Here is a 25311-nt window from a genome sequence, read left to right as displayed (position 1 = left end):
TTTCCTCTCCTCCATTCGTCTCTACGCTTATTTTCATCCTCTGTCGGTCGTTTCATTGCTTTGTGTTTTACTTTTAGTTTAGTGTACCATTTGTTAATGACAATAATAAAAAAATTCGTGAATATGGGTTGACTAGATGCGTTTCCAGATGGTAGTAAAGGCGTCCAAAAACCCTCTCACCCCTACTCTCATTACCTCCTTTACCTTTACTCCCCCTTTCCCCTCCTCAACCTCCCCTGCTCCCTTCATCCTGTTCTTTGTGATCTCTCTCTCTCCATCTTCCTGAATGTTCCTCTTTGTCTTGCAGGTGGGCTACGAGTCTCCCCACCCACACATGAGGGTTCCTGGGCTTCCTGCCAGCCTGCAGTCGGCCGCCTCAGGAAAACCGTAAGTTCTTACCTCCTCTTTTCTTTTCTTTTTTTATTATCCTTCCATCGCGCCCACGTCTTCAGTAGACTTCTCAGGATTTACTGGAGTTTCGATTTCAATGTCAGACGAGTCGTAACGATGAGAAACGGCGTGCAAAACAATCAGGAGGGAAGAAGAAGCTGTAATTAAAACATTGACCATCGCTGAGGGAGGCGGAGCAAGGACGGAAGTCCTTCCTCGCTTTCTCTCATAGCGTTGGAAAAGTGTGTGTGTGTGTGTGTGTGTGTGTGTATAGACAGATATTAATTCCTCACTCCTCAAATGTTTTCATAGAATAGAACCTCAGTCTAACGTTAGAACTTCATCCTGCGTGTAAACCGGATTTACTGTACCATGTTGGAGATCCATTGGAAATCAGAATCTGTTTATTGTGCCAAGTACATTTTCATATAGAAGGAATTTGTTGCGGTGAGAATTGGTGCCATGCTGTGTAGACAATCGGCATAAAAAAAGCTTTACACTGGGCAAAAATACTCAAATAAAAACAAAACTAGCCAAATACACAGAATATGCTAAATGTGATTCTATGCACTGGATAAGTTGAGTTAAAAGGACCTCATGACATTGAAATACTCAATAACAGCTGTCACAATTATAACATAATCACCTGATTGCAATTATTTGAGTTAATCCCAAACAAAGTAAATAAAAAAATCGTTAATAAAAAAAAAAAAGATAATTGGGAATTTTGAGCCAATTCTTTGCAAATAGAACATTTTCATAGGTAATGTTCCTATACTGTTTACTTTTCTCCCTAAGGGGGATGTGTGTTATTATACTTATAGTGGTATAAATGAACATAAAAGACAAATTGTCAATCCCAATTATTTGTAAATAACTATTTGACATTTATGACAATTTGACAGTCGATAAACAACTATAATTTCATCATTGTATCTATACTCAATTAACAATACTATTAATTGTGCATATTAATACATATTAATCTAAAAGGAGGCACAGATATGACTGAAAAGGATCCATTAAATTATTATTAATATTCTCTGAACTAGATTAAGTGAATAGATGAATGAATGAGGGCTGCTTTCCTCTTCATCCACTCATCTCCACCCTCCCTCCCTCCTTCTTCCTCCTCCTCTCCAGGGCCTACTCGTTCCACGTGAGCGCCGACGGCCAGATGCAGCCGGTGCCCTTTCCCCCCGATGCCCTGCTGGGCCCAGGCATCCCGCGCCACGCCCGCCAGATCCACACGCTGAACCACGGGGAGGTGGTGTGCGCCGTGACTATCAGCACCTCCACCCGCCATGTCTACACCGGAGGAAAGGGCTGCGTCAAGGTGTGGGACATCAGCCAGCCGGGCAGCAAGAGCCCCATGGCCCAGCTCGACTGTCTGGTGAGTCTCATTTATATTTTTATTTATATATATATATATGTGTGTGTGTGTGTGTGTGTGCGCGCCTTCGAATGCATATGATGGGTCAACAAACAAAACCTACCCACACAACATTTGCATTCTTTTTTTTTTTTTTTTTTAACCTGTGCTGTCAGCATGCTGGACATACAACACAGTATGTGTACGCCATTGCATCTGCAAGTGGAGTTCAAGATCTCAACCTGCAATGCAACTCTTTATTCATTCTGAAATCGTCAAGAACTGCTGCAATAACTCTGTCCTGTCGATGCCCTGTAGAATAGAAGCATAGACATAGAAACAAACAACATTTACACAAAAACATAAACATTGGACGACAACATGTATTGAAAAACTGAATGAGGCCCAGGAAAACTGGAACTACAACTGGTCATGTGGCCTCTTCTGTCAAAGTTATGGCAGTAAATGAGGAAGGAAAGGAGACATCTGGTGAAAATGTCATGTCAATAGCCCCATCAGAAATATATTTACTGAGAAAAATGTTGACGTGTTCAATACTTATTTCCCCCGCGCTATCTATGATACTAACCTTTATATGTACCTATAATACTGTATTGCATAAGGGAGGGATGATTTGTCCAATTATCACAGTTTAATTTCATCAGAAATTTGTCTTTAAAAGGTCTTAAAAAGTATCAAATTTAACTCTCTGATACCTCCACACACGCAGATTTAGAGATTCTCACTATGATAAAGACCAACATAGCGAATACCAACACGGCTACGCTGATAAGACTTACATAAACAAATGTCACACACACACACACACACACACACACACACACACACACACAAACTCCCATGCAAACAATGTGTGTGATTTACTAAGTGTGTGATGAATTACCTGAAACGCCGCAGAGGCAATCTGCAGCTGTCAGCAAACATCGCTGGGATTCTGCTGAAGCAGCAGCCGGGGCTCAGACCTCACGCGTGACTTATCCTCAGTCATTTACACTGTACTACAACATTTCTTATTATTATGATTATTATTATTATTATTATTATTATCGTGTGCACTCAGAACCGGGACAACTACATCCGCTCTTGCAAGCTGCTCCCGGACGGGCGGACCCTGATCGTGGGCGGGGAGGCCAGCACGCTGTCCATCTGGGACCTGGCCACGCCCACTCCTCGCATCAAGGCGGAGCTGACGTCGTCAGCCCCTGCCTGCTACGCCCTGGCAATCTCCCCCGACAACAAGGTCTGCTTCTCCTGCTGCAGCGACGGCAACATCGTGGTGTGGGACCTCCACAACCAGACGCTAGTCAGGTAAGGACAAAGGGGGTGAGTAGAGAGCAAATGAGAGAGGAGAAAGATGAGGAATGATAGAGAGGAAGTACTTATCCTGTCCTGGGAATCCAGATCCAAGGAAAGAGAAGAGAAAAGAAAGGTGGAGGAAGGAGAGAAAGTCAGAGGCCCCCCACAACAGGCATCTTGTTCGAGGAGGCCAAAGAAATAGAATTAAAGCTGCAAAAGGGCGCACACAGTGTCTTTTTTTAGCTCTCAATGTCAAACTTGGTACGGTCCATGGAAGTGCTGTTCTTTTTGGATCTGCCAAGTTCCAAGCTTCTACACCACCGTGATGTGGACTTAGATTAGATAGAGTTGATATTGCAACATTAAATTTGAATTTAATGGGATGACATCTCAGACATTCTTTGCCAAATCCCTTAGCTTTTTGGTAACTTTGTTCAGGCCTGCTGTGTACCAAATATGGTTTTATTTGGACTTGATGGTTCATGAGCATGAGATTCTCAGAACTTACCAAGATGGCAGAACATCTATCCAGACAAACTTCAAATGTTCTTGAGGCTAATTTGTTCAGCATTTACAAAAGTAATCTCTATACAGGGTACCACGTTTCAAGGTGCTATATAGTGCTAAAGTAAGTACGTACAGGTAGTATAGTATACAGTATAGTGCCATTAGACCAGTAAGTTGAGGAAAGATGGATGGAAGGAGAGACAGAGATAATATAACACGTCGCTCACCATGCGTCCTGCTCGTGGTGCAGACAGTTCCAGGGCCACACGGACGGAGCGAGCTGCATCGACATCTCCAACGACGGCACCAAGCTGTGGACGGGGGGACTGGACAACACCGTGCGCTGCTGGGACCTGAGGGAGGGAAGGCAGCTGCAGCAGCACGACTTCACCTCGCAGGTACACACACACACACACACACACACACACACACACGATAATGATACTATATAATTGTAACCTTGTATTTCAATATTCTCACTTGTTTCGCCATTTGAAGTAAGAGAATGACTGAGGAACTGTCCCTGTTATGTACAAGGCATTTTTTCTTTTGTCCAATAAAGGAATGGAGTGAACTAAATACATCTAAAATGAAAACACACTGTTTTTATTTGTTTAATTTGGAGGAATTTGTATTCAATATTCAGCACTCTGTGTTTTGTTAGATTAAAGTGCAATATGAGGCGCGCATGATACCTCCTTCCTTTAAACATTGGTAGTAAATGGAAAAATATGATCCTCAGATCCGCCCTCTGAATTAAATTCCAGTATCATTTTAAATTTCTAAAGTTTTTTCAGCACTAACTCTAACCCTATCTAGTCTTGATTTGTAAAGAAAAACACTTGTTTCTCAATAGTAACTTTGAGTCCAGTCTATATTGATATTCAATCAATATAGATAGTGGGGTTTTTTTGTAGTGGAATAAATATAAACAAAATATTTTGTACAATTGCATAGATATAGTAAATGCTTGTGAGCCGTAGGAGCCGGCTCTTTTCTGTGAGGCGGATCATCCGACTCGCTGAAAAGAGACAAACCTTTAAAGAACTACTGTCTGCAAGTGTCTCTTCTCCTCCACATCTGTGTCCGCTCTGTACGTTGTTGTCATTCAACCTTTTTCCTAATTCTACTCATCATATCACAGCATCATGTTCCATTTAACATTATTATCTTATCTGTGATATCACAATCCAAATCATATCCATAACGTTAACCCCTCTTATGGAGCGTGTAGCAGCACTTCTCACAAGCTGCCGCTCTCTGTTCTGCTCTCTCAAGTGGACCCATCAAGTAGACATGGACGTGTAAAACACCATATTTTTTTAATCTGAGCGCAATTTTTCTTTTAAATATTAGAAGGCACAAGCTGCACTCCGGCTCCTGTTGCCCCCCCGAAATTGAGGGAATTATTACTTTAAACAGTGGCAGTAAAACTGTGTTTCACTATGATGTTAAATTTTACAATTGATCCATGGTTCACATGCGAGCCGAACCATCTACGTACCGCTACACCACTAGTAGACAAGCTGTGAATGGGGGTGGGCCTGCGCACATCCAGACCCATCTGTAGATCCACCTCTGAACAAAGCAATATAATACACACATCAACCTCACTTTACCCTGCAGTTATACACATGGGTGTATAAAAAAATCATCTCTTCTGGAAGGCTGTCTCATCGAGCAGGTGTTGCTGTGTTTAATGAGCTCCGTTCGCAGATGTGCCCTGATCCTCACTCTGCGTTATTTTTCTGTAACTTTCCTCCATCTCGCACGCACGCACGCACGCACGCACGCACGCACGCACGCACGCACGCACGCACACACACACCACACACTCTCCCCATATCCTCCTTCTATTTATAACGACACTCCCTCTCACCATACGATCCATTCATTCTTATCTCTCCTTCCCTGGATGGATCACCCATCCCTGGTTAAGTGATTTACATCAGGAGGAGAAAACTTTTGTTCACTAAGTTGTTGCACCCCCCCCCCCCCCCCTACCCCCCAGATCTTCTCTCTGGGCTACTGTCCGACAGGCGAGTGGCTGGCCGTCGGCATGGAGAGCAGTAATGTGGAAGTGCTGCACGTCTCCAAACCCGACAAATACCAGCTGCACCTCCACGAGAGCTGCGTGCTCTCCCTTAAGTTCGCCTACTGCGGTACGTACTCACACACACACACACACACACACACACACACACACACACACACACACACACACACACACACACACACACACACACACACACACACTTTGACTGATGGTTTGGTTGCATCACGCTCCCTCAGGGTGTTTATTCACAGACGTGTTGAACAAATCTCTGCTCCTGCAGCTCTTCAGAGGCTCCTCTTCCTCCTGCTGCTCCTGTTCTCTACAAAGCAGACGCTCCTCTTTGTTTTCTCTACATCCAGCTCCTCCCCAGGCTTATCTCTTCATCCCTGTGTGTGTGTGTGTGTGTGTGTGTGTGTGTCTTGTAGGTAAATGGTTTGTGAGCACTGGCAAAGATAACCTCCTCAATGCCTGGCGAACACCATATGGATCCAGCATATTCCAGGTATCATATTATATATTATATGTATAATATTTATATATATTTAATATTTTCAGGCTGTACTACATCTCCTGTGCTCTGCATTTCAACCTAAACATTTTATCCAATTTTATTTACCCATATATACGTGTGTGTGTGTGTGTGTGTGTGTGTGTGTGTGTGTGTGTGTGTGTGTGTGTGTGTGTGTGTGTGTGTGTGTGTGTGTGTGTGTGTGTGTGTGTGTGTGTGTGTGTGTGTGTGTGTGTGTGTGTGTGTGTATTAGTTTCAAGCTTCACAGAAATTAAAATCTTGTATTTGTGCCCTATATCATTCTTTTCTCAACAGTAGAGTATTAGTAGTCGAACCAGACCACTTAATATTTTGTACTAAGAGTATGACCCCCCCCCCCCCACTATTCAAATAATGTCATTACAAACATATATTACTATTTTTTTATAAAACAATAAATATTTATTATTATTATTATTATTATTATTATTATATTTTAGATACTATATTTTTTGCCCAAATTCAAGCCCTTAAATGTCTCCCTTCTCTTCGCTGCAGTCCAAGGAGTCTTCGTCTGTGCTCAGCTGTGACATTTCCCCTGATGATCAGTTCATCGTCACCGGATCCGGGGACAAGAAGGCGACGGTGTACGAAGTGATCTACTGAACAGGAGGCTGCTCGGCTGTGGATTAAAAAAACTAAAAATATAGATCTGAGGGCGGGCCCAGGCTCCCCCTGTACCAATGACTGTACAGAGAGTTGGTGGCATGGAAACAAAAAGACAGTCACTCCTACTTTGTTGTTTTGTTTACGTTTGTGAAAATGAATGAGAGACAAACAATGAAAGAGAGAAGAAAGAGACGAGAAGAAAGAGCACAAAGTCACATCTCTGGAAAACTGATCGATGAATCGTTGACTTTGATGGAAAACGCTCTGAGAACGCTGGTTTAGTCTGTAGTTTGCGCAAATGTCGGATTCCTCCAAAGAACCTTTTGTTTTGGTTTTTGTTTCTTTATCCCTTTTTAAAAATGAAAAACAACAAACAAACAAAATAAAACCTCTGTAGTGACCAAGAAATTAGCAAAAAAAAAAAAAAAAAAGTATCTTATTTTTTTAGCTTTGGGATTTTTTCTCGGGCAGTTTGGGCCCACGTGAAGTGGATTAGCGGGGGCGAGCGAGGCGGTCGTGTTAATAGAGTTGGAGGGAGGGATTCGGGAAGAAACGTGAAACTGAGATGGAAGGACTGAGGACCAGGAAGAGGGTTCGGCCCTGTCTCCAGAACAGACTCCCTTCGCGGTGTCCCCCCGGGGGTAGCAGGTGTTTGACACGTCAGCTGGCGTGACACTGAAAGGTTCCAACTATTTCCCCATGGTTCGGTTTCAGCAGCAACATGATTGTATTTCCTCCGGTACTTGTCTAACTCTACGGACAGACCTGCTCCAACTGGGTCACCCACGTCCCAAAACTCATCGTCAGAGTTTGTCTTCACTTCATTCTCCAATGGACAATGGAGCGAAGATGGGCTTGGTCTCCCGACTGGGCTTTTTGGGAACGCTCACCTGCGCTATGACCCCGGGACTCAAATTCATTTACAACAAGCTCAGCACTCACAGCGGTTACTCTCCAATTTTCAGGGAAGTGGCTACTACGGGAAACAACGTCGGCGTCATCCAACACCCAACCAACAATGTGTTTTTCTATCGTCTTTGTTAGGGCACATAGACAGACGGGGAGTTTCACAGCTTCATCGTGAACCTTTACCTTGCTATATATGGACATGTAAATAAAGTTCTCTAAAGGCAAACAGAGATGTGGTTTGACTCTGCTGTTGTGTTTTTCAATCCAGGCCTCCGTAAAATGTTTGTATTGTGAGCTTATTGTTTGCGAAAAGGAGACATGACATTCATTTTTACAGCTTCAGACTTTGCCCCATTGGACTGCATTGAAGCGCAGTGAGAAGTTGCAGCAGAGTGGTAAGTTTCTCAATAGGGATCCCTTCCGTTCAATGGCATAGAGAAAAAGCTTAAATATAGGAAATGTACACAAATGGAGAAAGGGAGGGCGACAAAAGAAGGGTGGCATTTTCACACAAGATGGTTGCAAGATTTTCCATGGCAGCTTTTCACCTAACAAGACTTCCAAGCCGTCTTTCAACTCAAAAGTGCCGACCGACGTGAAAAGTTAATGGGAGGGATCCCGATGCTGAAGATGGCAGCTTGCTCCAGCGATGTGCCGTCAGCATCACGTTCCCTCTAGTAATGTGATGTTATTATCAATGTGATTTTGCAACGTCTCGTAACTTTTGATTCGGTCAGTATGGAGAGGGAGGAGAGGGAACGATGAACGAGTCAGCTCTGTTGCGCACGGAATGCTCCCAAAAAAAACAAAACATTTCATTCTGTCGAAATTATTGATTCAGGCCGAGCGATGAAAGTGTGGATCTCAAGAACGTGTCCAGCAACAAAAACCCTGCCAACGTGATGTGCGATTGCAACCAAACGGAGCCTACAGCCAAAAAGGAGTTATCAAATATTTGACCTGAGACCTGGCTCACCGCTCTGCCGGCATGGAGTCGTCGTTTTCGCAGCAAGAGCATGAGTGCATTTCATCCCCACTTTGCTGAATAACCCCTATTTATACCGAGCCTGTTTAAAAACCTGGAGTCAACACAAAAATGCAGTATCCTATGAAACTATGCAGCCTTTGAATGATATATGGCATGCACGTTCCATTCATCCAGGCTCGGTTTAAAGACCATCACCTTAAATGGTTTTAAAATTCTCAGCCAGAATCAAATTGGGCTGCAGATGTTATCCAGTGTTTTCACAAAATATGGAACCCAGCTATATAGAATAATAAAAGCTGCAACCTTGCGCCGTAATTAAATGTAATTGATTGTCCGCCATCCCCATGTCATTAAAGGGATTTATCTTCCCGCCTGTGGTGTAAACCAATCATTTAAAATCCATTCATAGAGCCATTTATCTTTTTTTTATTTTTTTTATTTATTGATCAGTGGATGTAAGGTCTAAATAATTTACAATTTTCCCCAGATTTTGGGGGGACGGTTGAGAGATGACTGGTTGAGTTTTTGTAACTAAAGTTTTTGTTTCATAGGGTGCTGCTTGAATGCACATTTTCCATTATTGAAAATATATATATTTCATTACTATAAAAAAATGCATCAGTGACTCAAACTATGCTTAAACACAACATGGCTGGTATAGTTTTGGCCATTTTTATTCTGAAAATGGGTGATATTCCTGTTTCAATTTGTTTGGAAGCCCTACAGTAAATGGGGGTAAGTCAGGTGGAATTGTTTGCAAAAGGGTTTTCTTTTTCTTTTTCTTTTCAGCAATTATTAACTGCTTTCAAAAAAAATCACAAGAGACACTTAAAAAGATGAACACAAGTTTTATTTCTTATTTTTCATACAGTATTATTATTATTTTTTTTTTTTTTTACAGCACAGGGGGGAAAGGCGTCAGGAGGGAACAGTGCATAAAAAAAAAGTTCCTTGGCTTTTTAAAAGTAACTAACCTTGAGCGTTTCAAAACGAAATAAATCTCTTTTTGTCGGAACAAAGAAAGCACAGGGAGCAGGAGAGGGAACGAGACGAGAGTAAAATAAAATATCAAACACGTCCCAGCTCGGGCCAGCATCAGTGTGTGTGTGTGTGTGTGTGTGTGTGTGTGTGTGTGGCGTGCACGCTGGGACACATGCACTCTACATCCTTAGGTCTGTCCATGGGGTGGAGGAGCAGGCGAAGGCCTTCATTACTCTGTACACAACTTAAAAACTCAACCGTCCTCACACTAGGACAGGGTTAGCAAGGAAGTCCCATCACTGGCTTTTTATACTATTTTTATTGTTCAACTGAACTCTAGATGCAATTTTGTAATCCTCTGAATGAAATAGAACAATGTCTGTTCAGAGTGTTCTTGAAGTATTACTTAATGAGGTGTTAAATAACAGTGTGTTTGTTCTCTTGGTTCAATCATTACTGATCACTTTGCTATGAAATTGAATGAAAGCTGTCTGAAAAAAATAGAAACAAAAATCAACAAAACTGTTCCACTCTGTTATTCACAGGAACATTTAAGTCAGTGTTTCATTAAATTAATTATGTCACATTATGTGAACTCGCTTGTATGAAATCATCATGATTTCATACAAGGATTGAAGTATCGGATGGGACTTCTTCAATGGAATCCTCTCAGATTCAAGAAACACTGATGTAGCAAATGTTATTTTATAACAAGGACAAAAACAAATATGCAAAAAGAGAAAAAAAAACAGAGAAAATTAACTCTGAGTCTTTTTATCTTTTTCTTTTGACACGCACCACCTGTCGCCTCAACCCAGAACACGCACAAAATAAAAGGATTTAACAATAAGGATAGAGATAATTTTACGGCTTTGATAAGGTTATATGAGTGTGTGTGTGTGTGTGTGTGTGTGTGTGTGTGACGTCGCTCTTCGTCTCTGCTCCCGATGCAAAAACGTATCGTTACATAAAACCAGCAAACACTATTCTTACAAAATATTGAAATATGAGAAAAAATTAGCCTTTTTTTTTTTTTTTTTGTTCACACATTTGTGATGCAGATTCTTCTAAAAGCAGCGGGTTTGATATACTGTACATCATCTGCTCCTCCAGTTTGGAGAATGATACAGGGTTTTATTTTAGTTCATTTTTTTTAGAAGGTGAATCAACTGGAGGATGATTTGATAGCTTATTGAGTGATATGTATGGGAGCGGTGGGTCAGGGCTCTGGTGCACGTGGGGTTCATCAGGTTGGAACATTCTCCGATCTATTTAAACAAAACAAAAAATGGGATCATAGCTATTGTTTAGTTAACGGCTGATAGCGCAAATGGGACTTTTTAGTTTGAAGTGGACTTAGCACTAGTGTGCTGACGGTGTTAATGAGAGAACGACCCAGAGGAATTAGAGGGGGCGCAGCTGTGTGTGTGTGTGTGTGTCTGTGTGAGTGAGAGTGAGTGAGTGAGTGAGTGAGTCTTAAGTTACGGGAAAATTATTCAAACCTCTTGAAATACCACTCTGGGCTTCAATCAGGTTTTTGCATGTTTTTGGGGGTGAACTTAACATATAAAGTTTCAATATTTTGTTTATAATTAGTATTTGCACACGCTACCTCTTTGGATATGCTGATTGCCTGTTTCACTCATAAATATGGTTTCATACATTGCTTAAAAATTGCTGAATATATATATATATATATATATATATATATATATATATATATATTTCTATACAGTATACACACACATACATATTACATACACACACACACAAATATATTTATACACACACACATATATACACATATATATGTTTATATACTGTATATGTATGTGTGTGTGTCTGTATATATATAGCATTTCTTTCATATATATATATATATATATAAATGTGTGTGCATATATGTATGTATATATCTATCTATATATATATGTGTGTGTATGTATGTATATGTGTGTATGTGTGTGTGAGTATATATATATATATATATATATATATATATATATATATATATATATATATACACACACACATACATGTTTATATGTATATATATGTATATACTGTATATGTAGCCTTTTTTTCTGTGAAATCTGCTGTATAGAAAACATCCTGCATTTGAAGAATAACCCATATATATACAGTTATATATAATGCCTGTGTTTTCCTTTGTCCAAACATGGCCATGTGTGTATATATAGCTCCATCCTCCTCCTCTCCCTCCCCCTGGCTGGGCGGCGGCCTCATTAAGGTTCCAGTGTCTGGCTAATGAATCGATTGTGTGCTATCAGTGCTGCTGGCGGCCGCTCCCACCGGGCCGTGCCTCCTCTGGGGCTGCCGCCACCGAGCTCTTAATCAGGAAACGGCCCTAATTACCCCCCTCCCTCCATCCATCCCTTTATCCCTCATCCCTCCTTCCTTCCACTCCTGCTTTCATTTCTTTTTCCTCTCCCTCTTTCATGCTTTATCTTCACGCTCCACCAGCCCTGTCTTTGTCCTCTTATCTTGCTGCTTCCCCTCATTCTCCCTCTCCACCCCCCCCCCCCCCCCCCGCCCGCCCCTCGCCATCACCCCCTCCACCCCCTCCACCCCCTCCACCCCTCTGTTTCTCTCTCTCTCCTATGTTGTGTCATCCTGGGGCTGGAGCTGGAGTAGGATGGACGGGATTTGGGGGGTGTTTGTGGCTCTGAGTGTGTGTGTGGGGAGGGGTCAATGGGGATGAGGAATGGAGGAGGAGGCTTAGTGTGTGTGTGTGTGTGTGTGTGTCTGTGTGTGTGTGTGTGTGTGTGTGCGTAAAAGAGCTGTCACTGTACAGAGGAGGAGGTGAAACCACTCCTCTTTCTCGGTTAAAACACGCGGGTCTCTCCATCCCTCTGTCAGTAAACCACTTCGTAGACGCTCGCCTTCTTGTCGCCCGAACCCGTCACGATGTACTTGTCGTCCGGAGAAACGTCGCAACTCAGGACGGACGAGGATTCCTTGGACTGGAGAGAGAGGAACGGAGGGGCAGAAGGAGAGGCAAAGGGAAGAAAGTTACAGTAGAGAGGACGTAACAGTGAGAGGTCAAAGAAGAGGAATCACTTCATGCCCGATCAAATGGCTCGTACTGTTGCATTTCAAAACATTCTGCAAATTGTTTCCAAAGCGACAGCGGCTCTGGCTGCTGACTCATTTATTTTTCCCCCTCGTACTGCAAGCGATATGTGCAGCGCTCTGCTTCTCTTTCCGGAGAGAGATGAGGCCTCACTCACCGCGGGTTTGAAGCATCACCAGCCAGCCATTGGCGGGACACACAATGTTTTATTTTTCCTCCTCCACTCTTTCATCTCCTCCTCCTTCCTTTCTTCTCTGTTCTTCTCTCCCCTTCTCCAACCTCCTCCTTTCCTCTCTGCACCTGGCCTTGGATGATCTAAAGCCTCCCCTACACCCCTCATTTATCTTTCCCTTTTTCCTCTTTCCTCCTCGTCCTCCTTCCCCTCTACCTCATTATGTACTCTCTGGTTCCCCCTCCCCTCCATCTTTCTCTCTCCCTCCTCCACTGCAGGGCTGCCAGTCATCTGGCTGCTGGTGAGCGAGAGAGGCCATTTTTACAGGATCCCTTTGACAGGGGAGGGATGAAGGCAGGGGGAGGGAGGGAGGGAGATGCAATGGACGGGCGGGGGGTCTATCGAGAGTGAACTAAAACATTTTTTTAAGCAGCAGGAGAGAAGCGAGAACACGGGGGTGAGGCAAAAGTAATAACAGCAAGAGCATGAAGGATGGAGAAAATTGGTTCAGGAAGATGGATAGTAGGGATGTCACCATCATTACATTTTAGTTGGCCATTAATTACCCAAGATGATAAATAAACAATTAAATAGTATGTTTTTATACAATAAAAAGCATGTGAAATGATACACCTCAATCTGATGAAGAAGAGACACATAATTTACCTGACTTTACATTCTATTTAGTTCAACATTTCTGAAATTCGATCAATTCCCCTGAAAATTTGATGGAAACGTGAGTGTGGAATGTAACGATTTTATAAAGTGATCCCGATCAGCTCAAATAATTGTGACAGCTCTAATGGACAGATGGATAGTTAGATAGATAGATAGATAGATAGACAGACAGACAGACAGACAGACAGACAGACAGACAGACAGACAGACAGATAGGTAGATGGATAGGCAGATGGATAGATGGGGTAGTTGGCATATCTGGCATTTCGGTAACAAAGCGGTGCCCATCCTTCTCATTTCAGCCAACAAGGAGACAAAAGCCGCCTAGCTTACAGGAGGATGCACACGCACACTTTACTGCTACCCTTCGCGAAACTTAGGAGAAATTTTACAACTGTGTGTGTGTGTGTGTGTGTGTGTGCGTGCGTGCGTGCGTGTGTGTGTGTGTGTGTGAAAAGCCACAGTAAGTCACCTTGGATCGACAAATCTGAATTGGAAAATCTCTGTTGCCTCGCTCCCTCCCTGTCAGGCTGACAGTGGCGACACGGAACTTTGACAACACCATCCAGGTGACATCCTCTCCACACATAAACCACAAACCATTTGAGCCCACCTTTAGTCTACATGCATCTACTTGGAATGTACCAAAACTTATACTGGAGTCTCACCTGGAAGATACTGGCTCCGTACGGCGTCCTCCATGCGTTCAACAGATTGTCCTTCCCTGTACTCACAAACCACTTGCCTGCAGGAACACATACACTACATCAGTTCCAGAAAATCTATCCAGACATGTAAATATTCCACATACAGTACATTAACATGCTGTCAATAACAAGTAAGTATGTGTGTGTGAGCGGCCACAGGTAAAATAGCAGCAGCCGCTCGATGTTAATTCAAGTATCTGGGTGTAGATGTGTGTGTATAGTCAGGGCGATAATGTCCACATCTAACATCACAATATTTTGGCATGAGTAATGTGCAGCTAGAGGTGTTGATCAGAACAGTCTATGACGTTCAGAAAATTGTTCCTTAAACATAAGATTTAACTATATTGTGATAAACAAAATCCCAGATGATACCTAGCCTGGTCATGTTATTTTGTTATATCGCCCCCACATGTAGTGTTTCTGTATCACAGCATGTGACTGGCGGTAATTTAGGTTTGAGCTCCGCTCCAGTGCTGCAGCATCGTTCGGAAAAGTCTCCCCTAATGTGGGACTTTGCAGATTTAAATGTAGGCTTTTTCAAAATCTGTTAAGTTAATCATTTTATCTTGGTGATGGGATGGTGTGGGGGACATGAAAACACCTCATCTGTTTCCTTCAGAGGAATGGAGCTCACACCCAGCTGTAGGTTGTTAGAGGGAGTTTAATGTCACTCCCTGTCTGTGTGTGGGTGTGTTGTGTGTGTGTGTGTGTGTGTGTGTGTGTGTGTGTGTGTGTGTGTGTGTGTGTGTGTGTGTGTGTGTGTGTGTGTGTGTGTGTGTGTGTGTGTGTGTGTGTGTGAGTACGTACCGCAGTAGGCGAACTTAAGGGAGAGCACGCAGCTCTCGTGGAGGTGCAGCTGGTATTTGTCGGGTTTGGAGACGTGCAGCACTTCCACATTACTGCTCTCCATGCCGACGGCCAGCCACTCGCCTGTCGGACAGTAGCCCAGAGAGAAGATCTGGAGAGGGGGAGACAACATGTCGTTTTTTATTGTGTTTTCAATTCCTTTCAACATAAAGTGTCCAGACGTGTGTCGATATGGGGGAAGATAGAACGCGGGGGTTGGATGAAGAGAGGGATAAAATAAGGGGAGTGACAGGAGGGGGTTGTAATGGGCGATGGGACAGAATTAAGAAAGTAAAGAGACGGGAAATAGGTTAATGAAGAGGGAAAGGGAAGATTGGGGAAAGAAGAACTGAAGGTTTTGGAGAACTGGAGGTAAAGACAAGGGGGGTGGAGATAGAAACAGGAGATATAGAGTTGGATCAAAGAGATGGCGAGATGATGTGTGATAGGGAAGAGAGGATTAAGCTGAAGGGAAGGAGGGCGGAGAGACACAGCAGAGAGAGAAGAAAGTCATTACATGGTAGATCGAAACTCATCTGACAACCATCAAGTCTATAGTGTAGTGAAAGTGAAGAGAGTGTGTGTAGTACTAGAGTGTGCATACTAAGCAGCGTGGTAAGTTTCACTGTGAACTTTAATTCAGGGAAGTGTCTGATCTCCACTAACCTCCGATTTAAATTCCAGTGTATTAGAACAGCTTCTAATAATAGACACTTGAATGAGAAGCATGGGCAAAAAGTAGAAAATGTTCCTCTTTTTTTTTTAACCACATGGTCTCTGATTCGAAGGCGTGTAAGAGCAAAATATAAAAGGATGCAGGGAAAATTAATCAAAAAAAAATTGGTGTTTTCACAATACATTTTACTCCATCAACTCTTATAAAATTGTTGCCTGCCGTCGACTGCCCTGTGCAGATTATTCATGCAAACATGCAAAATTTCCAGCTTTCTGAAGGTTGGGTTTTATTATTTATCTTGAGGTCGATTGCATATTCTTCTAACTTTATTACCTATTTGTGTGAGCTATATATCTCCATAAACACAGCCCCGATTTTTGCATGTTAAGATGTGTGTGTACCTGCGAGGTGAAGTCGTGCTGCTGCAGCTGCCTTCCCTCCCTCAGGTCCCAGCAGCGCACGGTGTTGTCCAGTCCCCCCGTCCACAGCTTGGTGCCGTCGTTGGAGATGTCGATGCAGCTCGCTCCGTCCGTGTGGCCCTGGAACTGTCTGCACCACGAGCAGGACGCATGGTGAGCGACGTGTTATATTATCTCTGTCTCTCCTTCCATCCATCTTTCCTCAACTTACTGGTCTAATGGCACTATACTGTATACTATACTACCTGTACGTACTTACTTTAGCACTATATAGCAACTTTTCTAAATGCTGAACAAATTAGCCTCAGGAACATTTGAAGTTTGTCTGGATAGATGTTCTGCCATCTTGGTAAGTTCTGAGAATCTCATGCTCATGAACCATCAAGTCCAAATAAAACCATATTTGGTACACAGCAGGCCTGAACAAAGTTACCAAAAAGCTAAGGGATTTGGCAAAGAATGTCTGAGATGTCATCCCATTAAATTCAAATTTAATGTTGCAATATCAAATCTATCTAATCTAAGTCCACATCACGGTGGTGTAGAACCTTGGAACTTGGCAGATCCAAAAAGAACAGCACTTCCATGGACCGTACCAAGTTTGACATTGAGAGCTAAAAAAAGACACTGTATGCGCCCTTTTGCAGCTTTAATTCTATTTCTTTGGCCTCCTCGAACAAGATGCCTGTTGTGGGGGGCCTCTGACTTTCTCTCCTTCCTCCACCTTTCTTTTCTCTTCTCTTTCCTTGGATCTGGATTCCCAGGACAGGATAAGTACTTCCTCTCTATCATTCCTCATCTTTCTCCTCTCTCATTTGCTCTCTACTCACCCCCTTTGTCCTTACCTGACTAGCGTCTGGTTGTGGAGGTCCCACACCACGATGTTGCCGTCGCTGCAGCAGGAGAAGCAGACCTTGTTGTCGGGGGAGATTGCCAGGGCGTAGCAGGCAGGGGCTGACGACGTCAGCTCCGCCTTGATGCGAGGAGTGGGCGTGGCCAGGTCCCAGATGGACAGCGTGCTGGCCTCCCCGCCCACGATCAGGGTCCGCCCGTCCGGGAGGATTTTACAGGAGCGGATGTAGTTGTCTCGGTTCTGATTAGGCGACACAAAGAACGTAGACCAGTAAGGGCGGTTTTATCCCGGACGAAGGAGGATGTCAGGATGAGAGGCATTGTGGGACAGATTCTGATGTGATTGGTGCAGCTCCGGAAATTAATGTGGACATTTTGATAATGTCAATTTTAATATGACTTGATGTGAATTCAATTAAATTAAGGGTGACACTGTCAATGAGAGCAAATCAGCTCAGCATATACCGTGTTTGTGTGTGTGTGTGAAGGACTATGGGGTCTGTGTGTGTGTGTGTGAAGGACTATGGGGTCTGTCAGAAAGGACCAATTTTCATTCCACAAAGACACAGCTGAAGGGTGTTCGAGTGCGGTCATCCAGCCTGGACTGGTTTCTAGCATTATATGGTTAAAGTCTTGTTATAGAATGCTACCAACATTGACCACTCCTCATCTGTGGAGGCCTGGCTGTCCTGGAACGAGGATTTCTCCAACTTCGGCCCCATCTCAAGGTTTTCTGGGAGTTTTCCCTTGGCCGGAAGGGTTATGACTAGAGAATGCTGTGGATTTGTAGTTGAAATGTGAAGCCCTTTCACACTGTACCATGATTAAAGGCTATATACGTAATCTAAACTTAGCGCCACCCCATATTGAAGGCAGCGACAGGTAATAAATGCCTTTTAACAAAGGTGTCTTTGTTCAGCTGATTTTGAAAGGAGCAATAGATGATCCTTCACTGGGGAGGACACACATCACCATAACACTACGCAGGGGCCTCTAAATTTCTTTGAATTTAAAGGAGAGTGGCTGGCTCACCAGACAGTCGAGCTGGGCCATGGGGCTCTTGCTGCCCGGCTGGCTGATGTCCCACACCTTGACGCAGCCCTTTCCTCCGGTGTAGACATGGCGGGTGGAGGTGCTGATAGTCACGGCGCACACCACCTCCCCGTGGTTCAGCGTGTGGATCTGGCGGGCGTGGCGCGGGATGCCTGGGCCCAGCAGGGCATCGGGGGGAAAGGGCACCGGCTGCATCTGGCCGTCGGCGCTCACGTGGAACGAGTAGGCCCTGGAGAGGAGGAGGAAGAAGGAGGGAGGGTGGATGAATGAAAGACTGAGCAGCTCACAATACCATCATGTGGATCATGAATAAAAAGATGTAAGAATCTGAATAAGCTTACAAGAAATGAATAAATGAACTGTGTGTACGTGTAAATGCAGAGGCTGTACTTAGAAAATATAGCCATGTACACAAACAGGGACTCCCAGACATACACACACACAAATTAGCGGCTAAACCCTGAAGACTGACAACTGCATAGTGGCCTTGGAACGGGAGTAATGTGTCCCTGATCTCTGGAAATGATTTTGCTCAGAAATAGCCGTAGGTGGGAATGGATAATAGAAGATTGTATTATAGGGAGAAGAGTCAACGTGCTCGCATTAATGGCCAATCAATAATGTAGTGGTTTGGCGCTGTGGCTCCAGCGGAAACAACATTTTCTTCCGTCAAGAAAGACGTTGTATTAGACCAGTTGTGGCGGACAATTGAGATGCGATAAAACCTCCAACGTCTGGAGTTTCAAGGTATTTAAAGGGACAACCATGCAGGACTAATTTGAAAAACAAATTAGAGATGTAAATTTAAACCCTCTGCCCATAGTTTTTTCCTTAAATGCTTATTTTTGAGTGTAAAATATCTAATTGTCAACCCTACGATGATCCAACAGTATCAACATTTAAAAAAGGAGACATGAAAACTAAAAGCAAAATATAGTGCAGATGATCATGAGCAATTTGGCTACAGCTGATCTGTTGTAAAGATTTATAAACCAATAGATTGAGAAACACTTGCGACAGTGTATTAACTGGCTGGGAACTTACGGCTTTCCACCGGAGGAACCCGGCAGCGAGGATGACAGCCCCGGGGCCCTCAGGTGAGAGCGAGACTCGTATGCCACCTGGTAGAGACCACGGAAATATGAGGTGACTTTTTTTTAATAGAAACCCTCCAAACGTGTAGATGGCAGGGTCGTTAAAGCGTTTGTTGAATCATGAAAACTATTATAGTTTAACAAAATAAATAACAAAAGAGCTGGAGGATGAAGTGGTAAATAAACCATTATTTTCTATCTTCCATCACGGTATTTCCTACGCTAACTTTCTCCTCACCATGGGGCTGCGGGTGTAGGCGTTTGCGGCCACGCTGATTTGTGGCGAGAGGGTCAGAGCCCCCCCGAAGCCTCCAGGACTAGCCAGCTCCCCGTTCAGTCCTGCGTGGGACACCACCCCAAAGTGAGCCGGGTACGAACCAGGGGGCACAGACAAGGGGCTGCGGAGAGCTGGTGATGGAGTAGAGGGTGGGGGGTCGAGGTAAGGAAGGATGAAGGGAGATGAGAGAAGGAGAGACAAGACAGACAGGCACAAACACAGTCACAGAGGGGCCGAACGGGAACCTCGCAAAAGGTCCGTTATCACGCTGGTGATATTTCAGCTTTTCAGGCAAAGCTCATTAGTTTTGTCGCTCTAAATACATACAAACCACCGATCAAGCAATATCAAGGTAATTCCCAACGGCGCAAATCCATCATTTTATTTTACAGCCTACTTTTCATCTGAAGGACACAACATGATGCGTCTGACCCGAGGTCCATTACGAGACGAACAACTTACGCCTGGTTTCACCTTGTGCTGTCGTGATATGGGGATATATCACAACAGCATAAAGACTGAGTTATTTTGATGAAAACAGAACAACATGGGGGGGACAAAGGTTAGCAGGTTGCGAGGTATCAGAGGTAGTAGTTATGATAATGAGTTAAGTTACATTTGACAATCTAGGGTAGATTCTTGTTGTTGAGGAGGATGAGAGTAGTTGTAAAGTAAAGGTTAAATAAAATAGATTGTGAAGTGAAATTTGCGGATTGAAACGATTCTCCTATCTCCAAAGGTTTTGTTTCATTTCTGTGGCTGGTGGAAAGGACAGATGTGCCAATTCCCTGCGGTGCGACAAGTATGTTTTCTGTGCTCAACACCTCAGGCAATAATTAACACTAGTCACTGGGATTTCACTGAGTGTGTGAAACAGCTCAATCTAAAGTAATGTCTAAAAATTTATAAACGAATAAAATGCAACTTCACTTTCAAAAGTGTGTTTTTTTGTGTTTAGTGTGTTTCTCACCAAGTGGGTCTGCACCAGATGCAGCTTTGCTGACTAAGCGAAGGCAGGAGGTGCTGGGGCCTGGGGCCCCTGGGGCTCCCGGGGTGAGGGCCTCACGGTGGGACGGGGATGGGGTGCCAGACTTGGACAAGGGGGACTGGGACTTGTCCATCTGATCAGAAGAACAAAAAACATTCTGGAATATGTTTTGACTTGTACAAGATATCCCTCTTTTCCAGTGCAGAAACAGTTTCAGGAACCAGGCAGTTTGTTCCCAGTTCTTAGGAACTAGGAAGGTATTTTTCACAGAAAGAACTAAAGTGCAAAATTGGTTCCACTTGGATAGTACCTACTTCCCAAACAGACCCCCAAGTAAAGTGATACCTTTTGGGGGAATGGAAACCATGGGGACACAGTATGGAGTACTAAATAAGCACACAAACTGCAAATAAACAGCTGATTTAACCCTCACTGCTTGTAATACTTGCTTCCCATCACTACTTAGACAAAGAAAATGGAAAGCCAGAACATGTAACACAGTAGCCGATGCCCATAAATGGTTTCTCATTTAGTTCCTGCACCTGCAGTGAATTTATTTAGATTTTCTGTGGGAAACAGGCCAGTAGATTTTCCAAGCAGATAGTCATGTGTGTAAAGGTAAATCTTGTTGCTTTCAATGAGATAAGCAGCAATTGAGGCTGGACAATGAGATGTTTCCAACTTGTTTAACATTTAACATTTATGTAGGATTACAATGCTACAGGTAGGGTTTTTGCCAATTATAATTGTTTCTCTTAAAAACAAATTATGCTGTATTTTAGCGTGGGCCGACTCTACATCCCAAAACAAGCTCAGAGGCTAAACAGAACAAATGGTCTTCAGCTTCTGGAAAAGATAAAAAAAAAAAAAGGTATATAACAATGAATTAGAATAAAAGACAATTATGCAGAATTCACACGGTCAGCAGAGAGCAGCGGTTGCCTGGAAACGCTGCGGAGGCTGCAAATGACAGCAGCGATAAATGACCTTTCCAGAGTTTTTTTCCAGCCATATGCTCCATCGTACCTGCGCGGAGTCCTTGGGCTTCCCTGGCGTGGGGCTGTGGGAGTTCGGGGAGGAGGGGGCATCTCCAGGGCCAGGGGACCCAGGGAGCTCCTTCCTCAGGGTGGGGGCTCGATCCAGCCCATTGCCGTGGGGGGAGTGGGGGGGGCTGCCCAAGGGGGAGTTAGGCTCCTGAGGGACACAGAGAAATAAGAAGATGAACTCGTAGAAGAATGAGGAATAATGGTTGATTCTGCTTTTTGAGGAGTGGGTGCCGTTAGCTATGAACACAGGTCATTACCCAGTATGCAACCAGATAATGACCTCTCTTTTTGTCACATCATTCAAACATAATCCAGAGCCCAGCATCAAATTTTAGAAGTGGTCGCCGTGTTGGCAACCTTGCATCAGTTTGTGGTTGCCAAGACTGAAAAATGGTTGTATGGGCACCAGAATATTACATTTTCAGTTTCTTAACAGACAGTGAGGTGATTGGGCTTTTTGCTACAGCGGAGAAAATCAAAAGTAGATAAAGAATGAATGCACAACAAAGCTCTCACAGTAGCAGCCATGTTTTTAAAGCTCAGCTGGTCAGTGTGTTGGACTGAACTGCTTGGCTGAGAAAATAATTTTCTTACTGTTTGGATCAATTATTTGCTTTTCAAGGGCACAGGGTATTGGTAATTTGTATCAGAAAAGAGGACAATGAAACAAAACAAAGAAAGAAATAATAATTTATAATAATTGTGATAACTACCAATCAAATTAACAATCACATTTCATGATAACTGCCAAAAGGGTTAATATCAACATCTCTACATTGGAAAAACTGTTTGTCATATAATGACAAATCAGGAGTGAGGTGCAGCTTCATAAAGGAACTTGCGGTGGATGGTCAAGAGCGTCTGGGTGCAGAGATACTGACACAGGTACAGTGTGTTTGCGATACTGTGTGTATGTTTGGTATGGTGTGTATGTGTGATACAGTGTGTATGTGGTACAGTGTGTAAGTGTGGTACAGTGTGTATGCGGTACAGTGTGTATGTGGTACAGTGTGTATGTGTGGTACAGTGTATGTATGGTACAGTGAGTATCTGGTACAGTGTGTATGTGGTACAGTGTGTATGTGTGGTACAGTGTATGTGTGGTACAGTGTGGATGTTGTTGTGGTTAATTATTAACCGCCACATGACATGAAACTGATTACATGTTATACTAAACCACCAATATTCAAGGTATATGTATTAAAAATCCTTGTAAAAATGTATGCTATAATACCCAAAACTAAGGGAGTCATAAAAATAACAGAAAGAACTTAGTCTTCTACAAAAACATGTCTGGACAGAACACCAGCCAGACACAGTTTAAACAAGGGAACATGCCCAGGCATGTTGAAATATGACACCATTATTTCAGAGACCCAGAAAAACTCCTAGTAACAAGACTGTGATTGGTTCATTGGGACACAACCCCAAGACTGTGATTGCTTCCCTGCACTGAAAGGGGCAGAACATGTACTAGGAGGAGGGAACATCTTGGGTATATAAGGAGGTCTAAAAGAACGGTTTGTCAGTCAGTTTTCCAGAGCCCCTTACTGTTTATTGCTGTACTTGATTCTCAGATATACAATAAACCTTTTTCACATCAGACTCTGCTCGGTTACAGTGTTTTTTCTTCCAAGTTTTTGAGGCCAACACAGACAGAAACATCATCCGGAGATCAAGACTTTTTACTGGCCCAGGTCTGGACCTTCTTGGTCATGACAATCAATGAGTTAGCCAGGAGAAAACAACGACCAGGTCTGAGTGCAGGACTCCACCCAGGTTGCAGGTAGCGGAAAAGTCTCTTCTCCAAGTAATCTAAAACATCAACCTAGTTTAAAAATGACTGTAATTATAAATTTTATCAGAAAAAGGAACTTAAACAGAGACTGATGTGAATAATCTATGTGCATGTGTGTTTATGAAAAACCATGGAAAGTATGAGAGATCCTCTGTTGAATGTTGCTATAATTGGTTTTGGTGTGGTTTGTCTTGTGTATGCTGGAGGATTGGTTTGGCTAGCATCTAATCTATTGGCAAGTTTATTGTGTTGAAAAAAGAGTAGTATAGAGAGGTTTGTTATCAAGTATAAGATTCACAAGTCTAGTAAGAGACAACAGCGTGTATGTTATAATTACTCTGAGACTGAGTACAGCTTGTCCGGGGGGCTCATCACAAAGTAATTACATATGTCTTTCTAGTGTTAAGGAAGTACAGCTAGAAATAAAGCCAGATGGGTGGAAAATAAACGTTTAAGAAGAACTTAAGCATATGTAATACTAGTGTTGAGCGAGTGCATCTTGAAAAGAAAGCCAGACGGGTAGAAGGTAAAGTTCAAGGAGAACTTAAGTCGACACGGCAACTGCTATCCACCCTTTGTCGTCGCAAGCCATATGTTGCGACGTTCCAAGTGAAGGAGAGGACTGAACGAGCAGGGAGTCAACAGAGTTTATAAAGTTCAATAGGAACTTATGCGGACACCACTACTGTGGATACCCCTCTTCGTCCTGTGTCGTCGCAGCACAAGTGAAGGAGAGGACCGTATTGGCAGGGAGTTTAAAAATTGCCTAAGGGATAGGCAATCATGCGTGTCGCTGGAGAGCTTAAGGGCGGCGACACATGGCTAAGAAAATGTATATAAGTGCTTGTAGATATTGCTATTCTAACTGTAAAATAAGTTGTGTGTCTCTGTGTCTGTAATTTAGCTAGAATATTATACATGAACCACCTGGAGTGGGTGGAGGGTCAGGAAGAACATGCAGAGATAATTAGAACAACCAACGCAGGAGTGAAGGGCTTCCTGGCGTTATTTGGATTAGCATTGTTAACACTGTGGGTCGCAGCACTGCACCCGTTACTGAGCAAAAAAAGGCGATTTTAGGCACCATCCCATCCTAGATAGTTTGGAAAAGTATCAATAAAAGGTCTGCATACATGAGATTATTCCGAAATCAGAGTGGCTGTCTAAACTAACAAGTTGGAAGATAAACGATTGTTAATGGACAAAGAACATTTTAGCAAGGAAAAAGTTAACATCAGAACACTAAAGCAGGAAGGGGAACCCAGAAACAAGAGGTATATGCACACACTTTTGGCTTGAACAAACATACAAAGACGAGTAGGGTGCGGACACTGGCAGGATGCACAGCTGATCAATCTCAAACTTTGGCAGATTACCAAATTTGTTCATTTAACTCAAGTAAAAGAGGATTTCCCAAACGTCCCGTGGGAGCAAGTGTTGTGTGACTGGTGGACCCCAAGAACGCTAGCACAAGTATTAGAACAGTTGTGCAACGCCCAGAGTGGTAGCCACCATCCCATTAAACCCAATATTCAGGGTACCGAAAGGGTTTTCTCTAGAGGTCCGTGACATGCAGACTCCGAATCCACGGCTGAGTATCACTGTCAGTCTCAGGAAAATAGGTGGGAGACCGGCAAGTGGAAAACCCAAAATCCTAAAGCAACAACACCTCAACCCGCTTGGTACACCAGGTTCCCCCTTAAACGCATGCTCCCAGCCAGCGCCAACATCCCCAAACAACCCTACCGCAGCACCGCTTTTGCCAATTCATGTACATATCAACCCCTTGGGGGACAACTATTGCCCCATGCAAGGTAGAGGACGCACAATGCCGTGTGGAAGGCTACGGATGCGGGATGTCCAATGCAACAGGATGGAAGACAACCCCCCCGGAGCACAATACAGATGCTCCCAATCCACCCCAAACCTACA

The 25311-nt window shown here is 43.4% G+C and overlaps 2 protein-coding genes across 5 annotated transcripts in view; one reads left to right on the top strand and one right to left on the bottom strand.

Moving 5' to 3' along the window:
• tle2a (TLE family member 2, transcriptional corepressor a) overlaps positions 1-7922 on the top strand; it is a 47240-nt gene extending 39318 nt beyond the window's left edge. For all 3 annotated transcript variants that reach the window (XM_080004509.1, XM_080004511.1, XM_080004510.1), the window contains 7 exons: positions 308-387; positions 1534-1783; positions 2844-3091; positions 3837-3984; positions 5598-5748; positions 6068-6144; positions 6688-7922. In XM_080004509.1, coding sequence (XP_079860635.1) covers positions 308-387; positions 1534-1783; positions 2844-3091; positions 3837-3984; positions 5598-5748; positions 6068-6144; positions 6688-6795 — 1062 coding nt within the window. In that variant the 3' untranslated portion in view covers positions 6796-7922. The remainder of the gene's footprint in view (positions 1-307; positions 388-1533; positions 1784-2843; positions 3092-3836; positions 3985-5597; positions 5749-6067; positions 6145-6687) is intronic.
• A 4364-nt stretch (positions 7923-12286) lies between these two features.
• The window catches only part of tle2b (TLE family member 2, transcriptional corepressor b), an 89305-nt gene continuing 76280 nt past the window's right edge, over positions 12287-25311 (bottom strand). For both annotated transcript variants that reach the window (XM_080006727.1, XM_080006728.1), the window contains exons 11-20: positions 21562-21729; positions 20518-20668; positions 19509-19678; positions 19221-19297; positions 18156-18405; positions 17117-17364; positions 16254-16401; positions 15138-15288; positions 14289-14365; positions 12287-12660 (exon numbers count right to left, since the gene is read on the bottom strand). In XM_080006727.1, coding sequence (XP_079862853.1) covers positions 12553-12660; positions 14289-14365; positions 15138-15288; positions 16254-16401; positions 17117-17364; positions 18156-18405; positions 19221-19297; positions 19509-19678; positions 20518-20668; positions 21562-21729 — 1548 coding nt within the window. In that variant the 3' untranslated portion in view covers positions 12287-12552. The remainder of the gene's footprint in view (positions 12661-14288; positions 14366-15137; positions 15289-16253; positions 16402-17116; positions 17365-18155; positions 18406-19220; positions 19298-19508; positions 19679-20517; positions 20669-21561; positions 21730-25311) is intronic.

The sequence above is a fragment of the Zeus faber genome (genome assembly GCF_960531495.2).
Source record: "Zeus faber genome assembly, chromosome: 1".
NCBI lineage: Eukaryota > Metazoa > Chordata > Actinopteri > Zeiformes > Zeidae > Zeus > Zeus faber.
This window is presented reverse-complemented; position numbering and strand designations above follow the sequence as displayed.